General features: G+C 41.9%; 1 protein-coding gene across 2 annotated transcripts in view; it reads left to right on the top strand.

Moving 5' to 3' along the window:
* KIT (KIT proto-oncogene, receptor tyrosine kinase) overlaps positions 1-14,171 on the top strand; it is an 84,993-nt gene that overhangs the window by 28,697 nt on the left and 42,125 nt on the right. For both annotated transcript variants that reach the window (XM_081234806.1, XM_081234805.1), the window contains exons 2-3: positions 9,472-9,741; positions 13,194-13,475. In XM_081234806.1, coding sequence (XP_081090932.1) covers positions 9,472-9,741; positions 13,194-13,475 — 552 coding nt within the window. The remainder of the gene's footprint in view (positions 1-9,471; positions 9,742-13,193; positions 13,476-14,171) is intronic.

Genomic DNA, 14,171 nt, shown 5'->3' with positions numbered 1-14,171 from the left:
GGAGTGGGATGGGGTCCTCATAGGATGAGCTTTTCCTCGAATACACATACAAACACGGGCACATGTAAACACACAGACAAAGACTTCCTGGCTCAGCTCTCATGGCCCCTTCCCCTGGAGCTTTTCATGGTCCTTTTGGGCAGAATGATAGCTGCTTCCTTTGAGTCTTGGGACCTGTTTGTGACCTCTCAGTATTTTTGTTTCATTTGTATTAGATTTGTCTCCTACACAAGGCTGAGTTCCCCATCAGCATCTAGTTCACTAACATGGTAATAATTATGCAATAGATGCATGTTGACATGAAAGATTTCTTAATGGTTCTGGTGGCGTGGCCTCACCACAGTGGAATGGGGGCCATGCTGGATCCTCCATGGCGTGGCTTCCTCCAATTTGCGTGGGGATCCAGAGTGGATTCACACTCTCCCTGTCGCTGGGCAAGAGCATTTTTAAGGACTTGTGTGGTTTTCACTGAGCTCATACCCCCCCACCCCAGCTTTATTCTATTTTCAGTATCATCTACTTGTTTTTAAAGCCTTATGGGTGTTGTGGGCAATTACTATGATCCTTCCATCTTGATTTTTATCCAGTTTACTCCTATGGGAATATAGAAGTGTGTCAGAAACAGTAGGATATACAAATCATTAGCCCTTTTATTACGAATTGTGGTTGAACAGTATGTGAACCAGAGAGGAGCTGAACTGCAATGGAGCTTTGAGCTTTGCCTTATTCACAGCTCTACTTCCCCAAAACTAGAATAGGCCTCTCTGTGTGGGTTTTCTTCCCTGCCATTATTTTGCCTGGTTCCTTATATTTGTGTCCAAAGAGGAGAAGGTTTTGAAATGACTTCCTTACTTTTAACCCCAGCTATAAATTCAGTCTTTGCAGCTTTAGACATTTGTGAAGGGTATAAAGAAAGACCTTAGGAGGAGAGTTGAGACTCCAGATTGACTAAAAGTTGACATGGTCCAACCACTACTGAAGGTGATTGGGGAGCACCCTGTGCTCAAGCCAGTCACCTCGACTTACACAGGTCATTAAGAAGCTTGTACTGTAGAAGCCCACTCTGGACTCGAGTCTTTTAAGCCACAGATCACAAAAAATACAGGTCTACCTTGAATGGTTTATTTCACTTAAGAAAAGAAAGATGGGTGGCTTTGTTCTTTTTGATGGAGAAACAGAACTTTTTCTTTGAGTTTGGTTGACTTTGAGTTTGGGTTGACTGATGGGAGTTCTCAGGCAGTCTGAGCTCCTGTCTTCCCCATACACCACACCCACAATATAAGGCCTGCAGTTTCTAATTTCAGTTTCTTTAAACGTAGTGCCTGTGAGAGAGTCAGAATGCAGAATCCCCCCGTGTTTGTGAAGTGGAGACCCTCCCCCAATCCTCTCATGTTTCACCCACATTTAACCTGAAGTACCTGTAGGGTTTTTTCAGTTGAGCCACCTTATAGAGTGTTGCTTAGTTATCAGAGAATCAACAGCTTTCCCCAAACACACACACACACTCACACACACTCATATATTGCATCAATTTTCATAACATGTACTTATATATAATATAATATCAAGTCCCACTTCCATAAACAGGTTTGAGAATAAAACCAAAGGACTCATATGGTGTGAGGAGAAAAGCAAAGATGTACAGGAGAAGAACTCTAGTAGCCTTGAGCGTTCAAGTCTCTTGGGCAGTAGTCAGTGTGGTTTAAAATTTCTAGCTTATTCAGCCCAGAGCGCTAAAAGAGGCTTCTGCTCTGAATGGCTACTCTGTATAAGGTAGTAGAGAGCTGGGAAGAAAGAGAGCTGGTGTTCAAGCCCTCAAACACAGCTGTGTGGAACAAATAAAAATAATAACAGTGATTAATTTGTTAACGCTGCAATTTAAGATAAACTTGGGGGGCCCACAGAGGCTACTACTAGAGGTCAGAGTTGTCAGATAACAAAGAGTCAAGGTAGCTGAGAAAATTTGAGGCTTCTCCTGGGCCTTGAAGAATTACTGATTTTTTAAAAACTTTAGTTTTTAAAAAAATGTAAAATATACATAATATAAAGCGTATCATTTAAAAGTGTCTAATTCAGTGCCATTAAAGTACATTCACAATGTTGTGCAACCATCACCATATCCATTTCCAGGACTTTTTTTTAATCATCCCAAACAGAAACCCATTAAACAATAACCCTCCATTCCTCCCTCTTCCTAGCCCTTGGTAGCCTCTCTTCTACTTTTTGTCTCTGAATTTGCCTATTCTTGATACCTCATGTAAGTGGAATCATACAATATTTATCCTTTTGTGTCTGGCTTATTTCACTTAGCATAATGTTTTCAAAGTTCATCCATGTTGTAGCATATGTCAGAATTTCATTCCTTTTTATGGCTGAATAATATTTTGTTTTATGTATATACCACATTTTGTTTATCCATTCATCTGTTGATGGACAACTGGGTTTTTCCACCTTCTGGCTATTGTGAATAATGCAGCTATGAACGTTGGTGTGCAAGTATCTGTTTGCATCCTGATTTCAATTCTTTTGGGTATGGTTGAATTTTACACTAGAAGGAGGTTACAGAGGGTATTTCGGTATTTATCTTGAACTATTGTTAAAATCTTGCATTATTGACTGTTCATAAGTGCCCTTTTCCTCCCTTATTTGTGCTTCTTGAGAGCAAGGACTGTTTCCTAGGTCCAGCACTTAGCAAGGTACCTGGGATAAGTATTTGCTGAATAGGTCCTGGAGTTCCTAGCCCAGACCCATCATTCATTATAGTACTTGGTGCCCAGAATGGTGGATTTTGCCATCTATCATTTTTTGGGGGGCTCATTAATTAACATGTGTTCAGGAAACAGAAAGCAACTCTTGATATTTTTATTAGCCAAACATAATTAGGGAAGTATATGTTCAAATGCAAAGGGTCCTGATATAGATAAAACCCATTTCAACAAACGTTTGTTGAGAACTTGCTATGTACCAGATATATTTCAAAATGTGTGATTCCAGAGCAATTTCAGAGGTCAGTTGGAATAAATTATTGGTATTGATTTTTTTTTTTTTTTTGCGGTACACGGGTCCCCCACTGCCGCGGCCTCTCCTGCCGCGGAGCACAGGCCCCAGACGCTCAGGCCCAGCGGCCATGGCCCATGGGCCCAGACGCTCCGCGGCACGCGGAATCCTCGCGGACCAGGGCACGAACCCATGCCCCCCGCATTGGCTGGCGGACTCCCAACCACTGCGCCACCAGGGAAGCCCCCGGTATTGATTTTTAAATATAATAAAAGTATGTGTGTATATATGTCTGTGTGTTTGTATATATACATACACACACACATATATATCTTTTAACAGGAATCTCTAGTTGTTTTTTTTTTCTTGTGAGAGCATTATAGTTTGGAGACAAGAGAATAATATCCACAGTCCCACTCTGATATAAGCTCTATTTTCATTTTATAGTATGAGTTTGAGGGTTGAACTTATCATTTATTTTGAAAATAAAACCCTGAATGTTTCTGGGTTTAAAAACTTTATTTTTTAAAACTCTAGAAGTAAAGTGCAAACTAATGATATCAAATTTGGAGGTATCCATAGTAGTTTTAATGGATGAATTAAGCCGCTCCCTTTTCTTAGTGGAGCAGCAGAATAGACAGATGTGCTCTTTGGGGGATAGGTCGGAAGACTGTTAACATCTGTTACAGGAGCTGGGTGTTTTGGAACCTGTCCTTCCTCCAATCTTTTATATGTTCAGAGATTGAAGGGAATCTTTTTTATGACTATGCTAGGGAAAAAAGTACAATTTAGGATCCTTACCCTGAGGGCCCTAAGACCTTGCAGTAGGTAGAGAAGGTAAGATATAGATGTAGACCACTATGGTACAACAGTAGAAGCCAAATGGGTGATGGGGCTGAACATGTTAGAGGGATTTAGTGGGGACAGGTGATCACGACCTGGAGTGGTTAGGGAACAACAGCCATGAAGACTGGGCTTTCCGTATGACAAAGAGGTGAATTGGTGGAGTAGCTGTGTCCTGGGGACATGGGCAGAGAGATGGGCATAGCAAGGACTGAAGAGTGTTTGCAGCATCCTTAGCTTAAGGGTCTGTCTGACTGGAGAGGCAGGTTGGGTCCGGAGGAAACAGCTAGAAATTAATCCCGTGAAAATGCTTTGTAAGCCGCACATGATGGCAGTGTTAGCTGCTGCCGCCTCTGTGAGGGGTTTTGAGGCTGGGAGTGGGGTTGTTGAAAAAGTGGTGTTTTAGGCTGATGGGTCTCAGGGTTATGATGTTGGATGATTTGGGGGTGGGGTGAGTGGAGGCTGGAGGCATGGAGATCTTTCAGGAGAGGATGTTCTCTCCATGACATTGTAAATGGCTAGTCTGGGGCAGGACAGCAGGAGTGGAAAGGCATACAAGGATGTGTGGCAGGGGCTGGGGAAAGATTGCTATGATTTTACTGCCAAGGAGGGCAAAGTCAGGCAGAAATCTGTTTGGACCCATTCACATCCATAGGAAGTAAGTCAGGACTGATTGGAGGGAAGATAAGAGATTCTGTTTTTAGAATAATTGTGTCTCGTATTTATTATGTGTTTTTCTATGTGCCTGAGCACAGTTCTGAGTGCTTTACATAACAGCTTTATGAACAGGTGCTGTTACTACCCCTACTTTCAAGATGAGGAAACCGAGGCAGAGATGATTGGTAACTTGCCTAAGGATCACACACTTAGTAAGTGGCAGAGAGAGCCAGGATGCAAATCTGTACAGTCTTATCTCTAGAGATTATCATACAAACTGAAGTAAGTGAGAACGAGAAAGACAAATACCATATGATATCACTTATATGTGGAATCTAAAGTATGACACAAATGAACTCATCTATGAAACAGAAACTGACTCACAGACATAGAGAACAGACTTGTGATTGCCAAGGGCAAGGGATGGAGTGGGAGTTTGGGATTAGCAGATGCAACCTATTATATATAGGATGGATAAACAACAAGGTCCTACCATATAACACAGGGAACTATAATTTCAACGTCCTGTGATAAACCATAATGGAAAAGAATATGAGTAAGAATATATATGTGTATACCTGAATCACTTTGCTTATAGCAGAAATTAACACAACATTGTAAATCAACTATACTTCAATAAAATAAATTTAAAAAAAATTTAGAAACCTCAAAAAAAAATGAGTCAGGCTCTTACCTAGGATGCTTTACTGCTTCACTGTAATAGCTACCATTTATTACAAACTGCAGTGCTGTGTTAAGCTCCTTGCGTGTATTTATCGCATTTGATTTGCATTAGAACTCTGTGAAATGAGGGTATTTCTATCATCATTTTCCAGATGTGGAAACTTGGGCACAGAAAGCCCTAGTGGCCTGCCTTAGGTCACACAGCTAAACCTTGCCTACGTTGGGGTGGCAGGTCTCCAGAAGTCAACAGTATTTATTCAACCAGGTTGTAGTATCTGCATATGCCCTTAAGACCCACTCATGAGAAGATTGAATTGATTGAAATATATTGCAATATAAATTCTTGAGAACTTTTGGATTCAGTTTACTGTCAACGTCGCTCATATGGACTAGGAAGTACTCCTTTTTTATTTTTTTGGCCGTGCCACGTGGCTTGTGGAATCTTAGTTCCCCGACCAGGGATTGAACCCAGGCCCACAGCAGGGAAAGCAACAAGTCTTAACCATTGGACTGCCAGGGAATTCCCAGAAGTATTCCTTTTTTAAAGGGGATAAATAATTGAAATAATAGCGTCTCCATTTACCGCTGTGCCCATTTTCATTATTTAATGCACTGTATGACTTTAAAAATAATCCTAACCACTTCATTCCCACATTCTGGCTCCTCCATTTAGATGCTCAGTCTAGTGGGCACACACAGTCTCGTCCATAGCACTTCTCATACTGTTGGTGCTCAGTAACATTTTTTTTTTAACATCTTCATTGGAGTATAATTGCTTTACAATGTGTTAGTTTCTGCTGTATAACAAAGTGAATCAGCTAAACGTGTACATATATCCCCATATCTCCTCCCTCTTGTGTCTCCCTCCCACTCTCCCTATCCCAGCCCTCTAAGTGGTCACAAAGCACCGAGCTGATCTCCCTGTGCTATGCGGCTGCTTCCCACTAGCTATCTATTTTACATTTGGTAGTGTATATAAGTCCATGCCACTCTCTCACTTCATCCCAGCTTACCCTTTCCCCTCCCCGTGTCCTCAAGTCCATTCTCTACGTCTGTGTCTTTACTCCTGTCCTGCCCCTAGGTTCTTCAGAACCTTTTTTTTTTTTAGATTCCATATATATGCGTTAGCATACAGTATTTGTTTTTCTCTTTCTGACTTAACTTCACTCTGTATGACAGACTCTAGGTCCGTCCACCTCGCTACAAATAACTCAATTTCATTTCTTTTCATGGCTGAGTAATATTCCATTGTATATATGTGCCACATCTTCTTTATCCATTCATCTGTCAATGGACACTGAGGTTGCTTCCATGTCCTGGCTATTGTAAATAGAGCTGCAATGAACATTGTGGTACATGACTCTTTTTGAATTATGGTTTCTCGGGGTATATGCCTGGTAGTGGGATTGCTGGGTCATATGGTAATTCTATTTTTAGTTTTTTAAGGAACCTCCATACTGTTCTCCATAGTGGCTGTATCCATTTACATTCCCACCAACAGTGCAAGAGGGCTCCTTTTTCTCCACACCCTCTCCAGCATGTATTGTTTCTAGATTTTTGATGATGGCCATTCTGACTGGTGTGAAGTGATACCTCATTGTAGTTCTGATTTGCATTTCTCTCATGATTAGTGATGTTGAGCATTCTTTCATGTGTTTGTTGGCAATCTGTATATCTTCTTTGGAGAAATGTCTATTTAGGTCTTCTGCCCAGTTTTGGATTGGGTTTTTTGTTTTTTTGATATTGGGTGCTCAGTAACATTTGATGATTATGATTGAACTTACTGTTAATCTTCTGTGAATCAAGGTTGCTGAGCATCTTCTGATCTGGGGGTGTACTTTGCATGACATCATGGAGCTACAGTTGATGCCATGGTTGGAAGGTGCCCAGATGAAATATTTGTCTGAGTAACAAAGTGAAACTGAGACTGGTCATTTATACACACCTTCAGGGGGCAACTTCATCCCTTCTTTAGAGCACCTTTGGTTTGTCTCTCTCCATGGATTCTGTTTCTTCTATCTTCAAATGCCAGCAGGCCTCCTATTTTTTTTTTTTTTTTTAACTTTTAACCTTGTTTGACTATAGACCTATTTCTTCTGTGGTTTCTCCTGCCACAGCTCTCTAAGAAGAGGTCTACACTTGCAGCCTTTAACCTTGAAGCCAGCAGAAATTCCCACTCAACTGAAATTGGATTTTCTGTGGTGTCTTTCTAACCAAGTCCGGGGAGGCTTGGTTCATTCCCTTTGATCTTGCTCAGCATCTGCCCTGGGACCCACCCACCTTCTCTTTGAAACGTTTTGTGTGTTGCCTGCCTTGACTCTTTAGCCTCTCCCATTCCTTTCCGGTGGTCTCATTTTCAAAAATCTCTTTTGACTCTTTCCTACCCCCTCTTAGCTGGTAAGATCGGTACTCATTGTGTTCCTCTTTTGTCTACAAACCCTTTTCTTGGATTATTTGTTCCTGTCTTTTAACTTCACAGGTATTACTCTTCTTCCACCATCGGAATTTCTGGTTGTCAGGTGAGAAGTCCATCTACCGCCCAGGTAGCACCTGGGAGCAGGTCTCTTGCTTCTCCCTTCCCTGTCCCTTTCTGACCCTCGCTTTCTTCTTCTTTTCTTTTTTCTTTTTTTTTTTTTTTGCGGTACGCGGGCCTCTCACTGTTGTGGCCTCCCGTTGTGGAGCACAGGCTCCGGACGCGCAGGCTCAGCAGCCATGGCTCATGGGCCCAGCCGCTCTGCGGCATGTGGGATCTTCCCGGACCGGGGCACGAACCCGCATCCCCTGCATCGGCAGGCGGACTCTCAACCACTGCACCACCAGGGAAGCCCTGACCCTCCCTTTCTATCTCCATCTCTGTCCTGAACTTGTGGAGAGGCTCCTGGTATGACCTACTCCTGCTGCCGCCCCTTCCTCTACCTGGCTTGGATGGCTTTTGCTCTTCATTAACCCACGTCAGTTCTGTCTCTGACCTTGTATGTGTGCAGGGGGCACAAATCCCAGGCACATGAACCATTCCCCCCATGATCCTGCAGAAGTAGCTGAAAACCCCCCAGGGGGCTCTGTTATCCTGGTGCCCCAGCCCATCTCACCCAGGTCATATGTGAGTCAACCTTTTGTATTTTTCATGGCACTCTAGCCACTAATGTGCTCTTCCTCTGGCAGTCTCAGATCTTCCTCTTTTTGTCTCAGATCCTTGCTGTGGGTTCTGTGGCTTCTGCCTACCTGAGGACCAGAGCTTTTCACTGGTTTCCGTGAATCCAGTTGACCTCTGGTATCTCACTGTGCATGAGTGTCTCTGTGGTATATATCTCTGGTACATGTCTGTCTTTTCTTTCTCCTCTTCTGATATTGTGAAAATCCAGCCCACTTCTTTTTCTTTAGCCTAAAGCTAAACCTTGTATCTTTGTTTCATTATTCTGACATTGAACACTGTGTACTTTAAGCTCTGGAGTGTAAGGACTGTGTGTCCTATTTATGTGGATTTTCTCCCAGCACCTAACAGTGCTTTTGTAGATCACAAGTAATGAACAGATACTTGCCTTCATGCTACAGATGCGTGCGTACACAAATGAATGAATGAATTGGCTGCTGTGAATTTTCTAAGATTCAAGTTTCATATTCAGAGTCTATAGTTTATATCTTTAAACTAGTTTCCTATGTAGGAAACCTCTCTAGGCATTAGGTTGATCAGGCTGCAACCCAACGTAGGCCAGGAAATCTCATGATCTGATCATTAAAATAAGATTTTCATTTTCTGCCTTATTATTTGAAACTTATAGATAGTCCTTTTTTGATGACCATCACCATATAAGGAGAATTGCATAGAAATAACTGAATTCACAAAGTTTTAAGAAAAAGCCAAGTTAATCATGATCATGTACGTTTTGCTTAGAGTGACAGCCCAGTAGTTTTTTTTTAATAGTGTAAGATTTTGTTTTTGTTGTTTCTAGACTGGGTGTCAGCATGTCAGTATCATTGCAATGGCCCATGTTCAGAGTGGAAACTTGACCCCGCTGTGTGTTTAACCCAGAGAAGGCCATGGCATCCAGCAAGTCTTCGCTTGCATACCAAGGGTGACCCTCAGGATTAACTGAGGGTTGCAGAAAATAACTTAATTTTCTAGATGAACTTGAGAAACTTTAAAAAGCACTCTCTGCCCATAAATAGCTGGGCAGCTTTGTCCTATTTTTATTGTCGAGTACACAGAAGATGGAAATCAATATTGGAAGAAATCCTTATTTCGCCTAAGAAAAAGATCACATTCAACACGATTTTCATTTTTCTTGGCAGGCTCTTCTCAACCATCTGTGAGTCCAGGGGAACTGTCTCCACCATCCATCCATCCAGCAAAATCAGAGTTAATTGTCAGTGTCGGCGATGAGATTAGGCTGTTATGCACCGACGCAGGATTTGTCAAGTGGACGTTTGAGACTCTCGGTCAGTTGAGAGAGAAAACATACCCAGAATGGATCACCAAGAAAGCAGAGGCCACAAATACAGGCAATTACACGTGCACCAATGAAGGCGGCTTGAGCGGTTCCATTTATGTGTTTGTTAGAGGTAAATGCTCAGCTTTCTTTGATGCTGTACTTAGACAACTTTATATCCTGTCCTTAATTAGGGATGACATATAGCTGGCTGAGTCATGGATAATATATTACTGGCTGGGTCTAGGAAGCATAAGTCAAAAATTTTTATTGTTAGTTTCCCCCGTCTTTTGATACATAGTGGCTTTGGGTATGACTCCAGCTGAAGGTCTGCAAGGCTGTGATACTCTTCCTAATGAGATTACAATATGGTTTAGCCCATTTGTCCTGGTGATGTGAGTAAACCCTGAGAATAAATTAGGCCCTTTGGGAACGTGGCATTTTAATGCCTTGAGATTCCAGATACTCCCACTTAGTAAAAATATTTCAGGGAACTAAAGGCCTCTAAAGGCCTAAACAGACCAAAGCTTCAAATGAATTGACCCACTTTTAGGGAGTAAATTCCAGAAAAATAACTCAGTTGGCTAAGCACCCCCTGTCCTTCCTAGGTTCTTAATAGAAGTCAGTTCATTCATTTAAAAAATTGTGACCTCTTAGAAACAAAAGGAAAATGTGATGGTTGGATTTCTGTACCTCATCTCATGTGATGAATGCAGTGATTCATCTGTGTTTGTGCTTTTAATATCCTTGTCAGGAGGAGATTTCCTAGGGGGCTAGGGGCAGGGATAACAGAGGAGTCTCTTTTTGCTGATGTAAAAACTGAAGCACTTAAAGCTTAAGACACATACCCACATTATAGGAGGAGAAATAGTTTCAGTTCTAGTCCTGGGTTTGTACCTGGCCTGGGGTCGTCCTTGCAACCTCATGCATGGTATTGTAGAAGAGGACCGAATAAACTTATCCTAGATTGTGGATCTGAGCCACCCCTAGAGTCACAGTTCCTTATGGCAACACTTGGATAAGATCGCCTGCCCTGTCTTCCTTATGTAATTGTTATCAGGGAGACAAAATTGTGCAAATTCTAGTTCTGTCAAGGGTTAGTAAAATCGACTCTCATGTTCTCTGTACAGAAGGTTGCCGTGAAACTGACGCTGCCTCTCCTTAGTTTATCTTTTACTCTTTCCTGGGTGGGTCGCTGCAAAGAAAGACGCGTTGAAAAGCCACAGCTAGCCTCCGGGTATGGTTCCATAATTGTTGAGGCAACCATGTTCTGTTCTTTTACATTCAAGAAGGTACTCTGTAATTTCCAGGTGGTAATGAAGTATCATTCTGCTTATTAATAGGATGGGTAGACAGCTGAATAAATAGGGAAACTGCTGCATTAGCCAAATCAGTCTCACAGAGCTCACAGATTTTCTTGATGGGGGAAGTCATCCCCAATAACTTAGAACTATACTTAATTATTACCAATTTAAGATGTTTGGATGCTTAAGTAATTTGTCTTAAACAGCAATGAAGGAAATTGGGGCATTGCTGTAGGAACTATGACTCAAGTGACTTAGAATGAATAGATGGAAAATTAACCAGCTATAGCCTCGAACCATATTTCAGGCATTATGAGATAATTTGTTTGCAGAATAACTTAGTAAGGCTGGGAGGTGCATAATTTGTTTTGGAAAACTCTTTGAAAATTGGTCAAAATTATATGATAAGTATATTTCAATTGTGTCGTTGATTTTTGTGGAACATCCGATTTACAGATGGAAAGGACAATTAAAAAACATTTTAAGTGTAATCTGTTGGCCCAACCCTGTATCTGTGTTATCTTTACACAGTAGAGGCGGCAGCATATTGTGTATACAGAATGAGGTTTGTATTTGCTTATATGAGGTCCCAGTCGACCGGAGGCTTTCCCAGTCCATGCCTGGTGTCCTGGCATAATTATTAAGAGTACCCCTTTCAGTCACAAGTATCCTGGTTTGGACAATCAAGTATTTGCCATAGCATTTCTGAAACTCATAAGCTCCCCATTTGCATATCAATTTATTTGATTTCTAGAAGTTCTATTTATACATATCTTTCAAGGAATATGAATAGAGAGAGGCCCACATGTTATTTATACTGTGTGGCCTCCTGATAGTTTTCTAGATTCTATTCAGAATCTGGAGGATCCTGGAGACTGGGAACTCTGGAAAGAGGCCCACGCAGAGGGGTTAGGGTTTTGTAGGAATGAAAACACTAAATGACAATTTTATGATGATTCAGTTTTGTTCATTTTCAGTCTTAATTGTACTCTATTGTTACTTATAAGCTGATTGAAATTTACCTTAATGAAGAAAGAATTGTGTGGAAAGTCCCTGTGCTCAGGGTGTTCACCTGATTGTTCTTAGGAACTTTCTGAAACCCGTGTTGTTATAAACAATGGAGATGCTGGTAATTCTCTCACTTTATAAGGAAAAACATCTGGACCCCTCCAGCTCATTCTCCACATTGATGTACTCTGCACTATTACTACTGATTATCATCCAAGCTTCAGGCTGACCCATGGGGTTCCCATATTCCTTTCTTCTTAGCACATCTTGAGTACTGATAACATGGGCTAGTCCCCTTTTTAAACATTTCTTTTTTTTTTCCCTTTCCTCTCATTGAATACCCTCACATGGCTCCTAGATCGTGGTCATTTTGCCTCCCTCTAAACCTCTATGTTCTTCTTTTAATTCATAGACTCTTTCCCATGCCTCTCCCTTAGTCTTGGAGGTGTAGTGTACATATTTGACTTTGAAGTCAAGCACACTTGGGGTCAAATGAGGCAAGTTATTGTATCACCAGAGGGAAATTATTTCACCTTTCTGAACTAAATAGGTCTTCTTACTTGTTAAATAGATTTTTAAAAAAACATACGATTAATTCGGAAACTGGTACAACATGGAAGTATATTTGGACACTTTTCAAAAAAGTGATAAAGGCTCATGCAAAAGTAGAAGTTGTGTCAATTAGATAAGATCAAAACAAATTCCAGATTGGACAGTAGGTGGGAAAGTCCTGAACAAGGTATAATTCCACTTTTTCCCACCCTGTTAGATACCATCAGGCTGGCTTATTCTTGGCCCAGTTTCTTTGGAGTGTTACCTGCTGTAGAAAAAAAGTAATTATTACAATAAAATATTCCCAGAGCTTTAAGAGTTCAAATTGTGGTATCAGTCAGACCTGGCTTTGAGTTCTGTCTTGCCATTTCTGGGCTGTGTCACTTAAGGAGAGTAACTGTTTTTGAGACTTCAGTTTATCGATAAAATGGTGATAATGATAGCGCCTGTCGCATAGGGGTGTATTGAGGATTAAATGAGAGTGAGAAGTATGTAATGGTCCAGGCTTAGTGCCTGACACATGGGAAGTGTTTACTAAGTGCTAACTCTTCCTTATTAGTATGATTCGGATAAATTCTACTTTTGTTTGCAAAGAATAAAGTCAGCAGCCATTTGGGCCATTAGGGATTGTTGTTATGAGTGGCAATGTTTTAGATTTTTATAAAATGTTTTCAGTGTCTGTGACCAGCCATTCAAACTACTGGTTGTTGATATGCTGTAGATCCTGAGAAGCTTTTCCTGGTTGAGCTTCCCTTGTACGGGAAGGAAGGCAACGACACACTGGTCCGCTGTCCTCTGACAGACCCAGAGGTGACCAATTACTCCCTCACGGGGTGCGAGGGGAAACCTCTTCCCAAGGACTTGACATTTGTCGCTGACCCCAAGGCCGGCATCACTATCAGAAACGTGAAGCGCGAGTATCATCGGCTCTGTCTACACTGCTCGGCGAACCAGAAGGGCAAGTCCGTGCTGTCGAAGAAATTCACCCTGAAAGTGAGGGCAGGTACGGGCCCTTGTTTGCTTTCTTCTGGGAGTTGGAGCATCCTTTGATCTAAAAGAAGACTTCTCTCTTCTCACTGGTCCAACTTAGTATGTCACTCAGGTAGCTTCTCGGATCGTTTCCCCCAGCCTCAAAATAATGTCGGCTGCTTGTGAATACCTTATTTCACAGTCTCCATCCCGTGTGTTGGGTCCATGACCACCTCCAGCTGGGTGTGTCTAACAGGGATGGGCATTCAGATGGTCCTGGGGACAGTCTTTAAACCTACTGACATCAGGACATCCCAAAGTTTCATAATTGCACAAACTGTTCCTTCCAAGAGAAACTCATTGGGAAGCCTTAGTTACACTGAAAAGATTAGCATACAGATTTTTCATTCCTTGATTTACTATTGATCTATAAATTGGCTTCCTCCTCAGCTATTTAATTTTTTTTTTTCTTTCGGTACGCGGGCCTCTCACTGTTGTGGCCTCTCCCGTTGCGGAGCACAGGCTCCGGACGCGCAGGCTCAGTGGCCATGGCTCAAGGGCCCAGCCGCTCCGCGGCATGTGGGATCTTCCCGGACTGGGGCACGAACCTGCGTCCCCTGCATCGGCAGGCAGACTCTCAACCACTGTGCCACCAGGGAAGCCCTCAGCTATTTAATTTTAATACTTTCTCAAACTATTCACAATCTGAGGAGGAAAGTACCAGCTGACT

Source organism: Mesoplodon bidens (genome assembly GCF_964165515.1).
Source record: "Mesoplodon bidens genome assembly, chromosome: 1".
Taxonomy (NCBI): Eukaryota; Metazoa; Chordata; class Mammalia; order Artiodactyla; family Ziphiidae; genus Mesoplodon; species Mesoplodon bidens.
The sequence above is the reverse complement of the archived record's forward strand: the minus strand, read 5'-3'. Positions and strand labels throughout refer to the sequence as shown.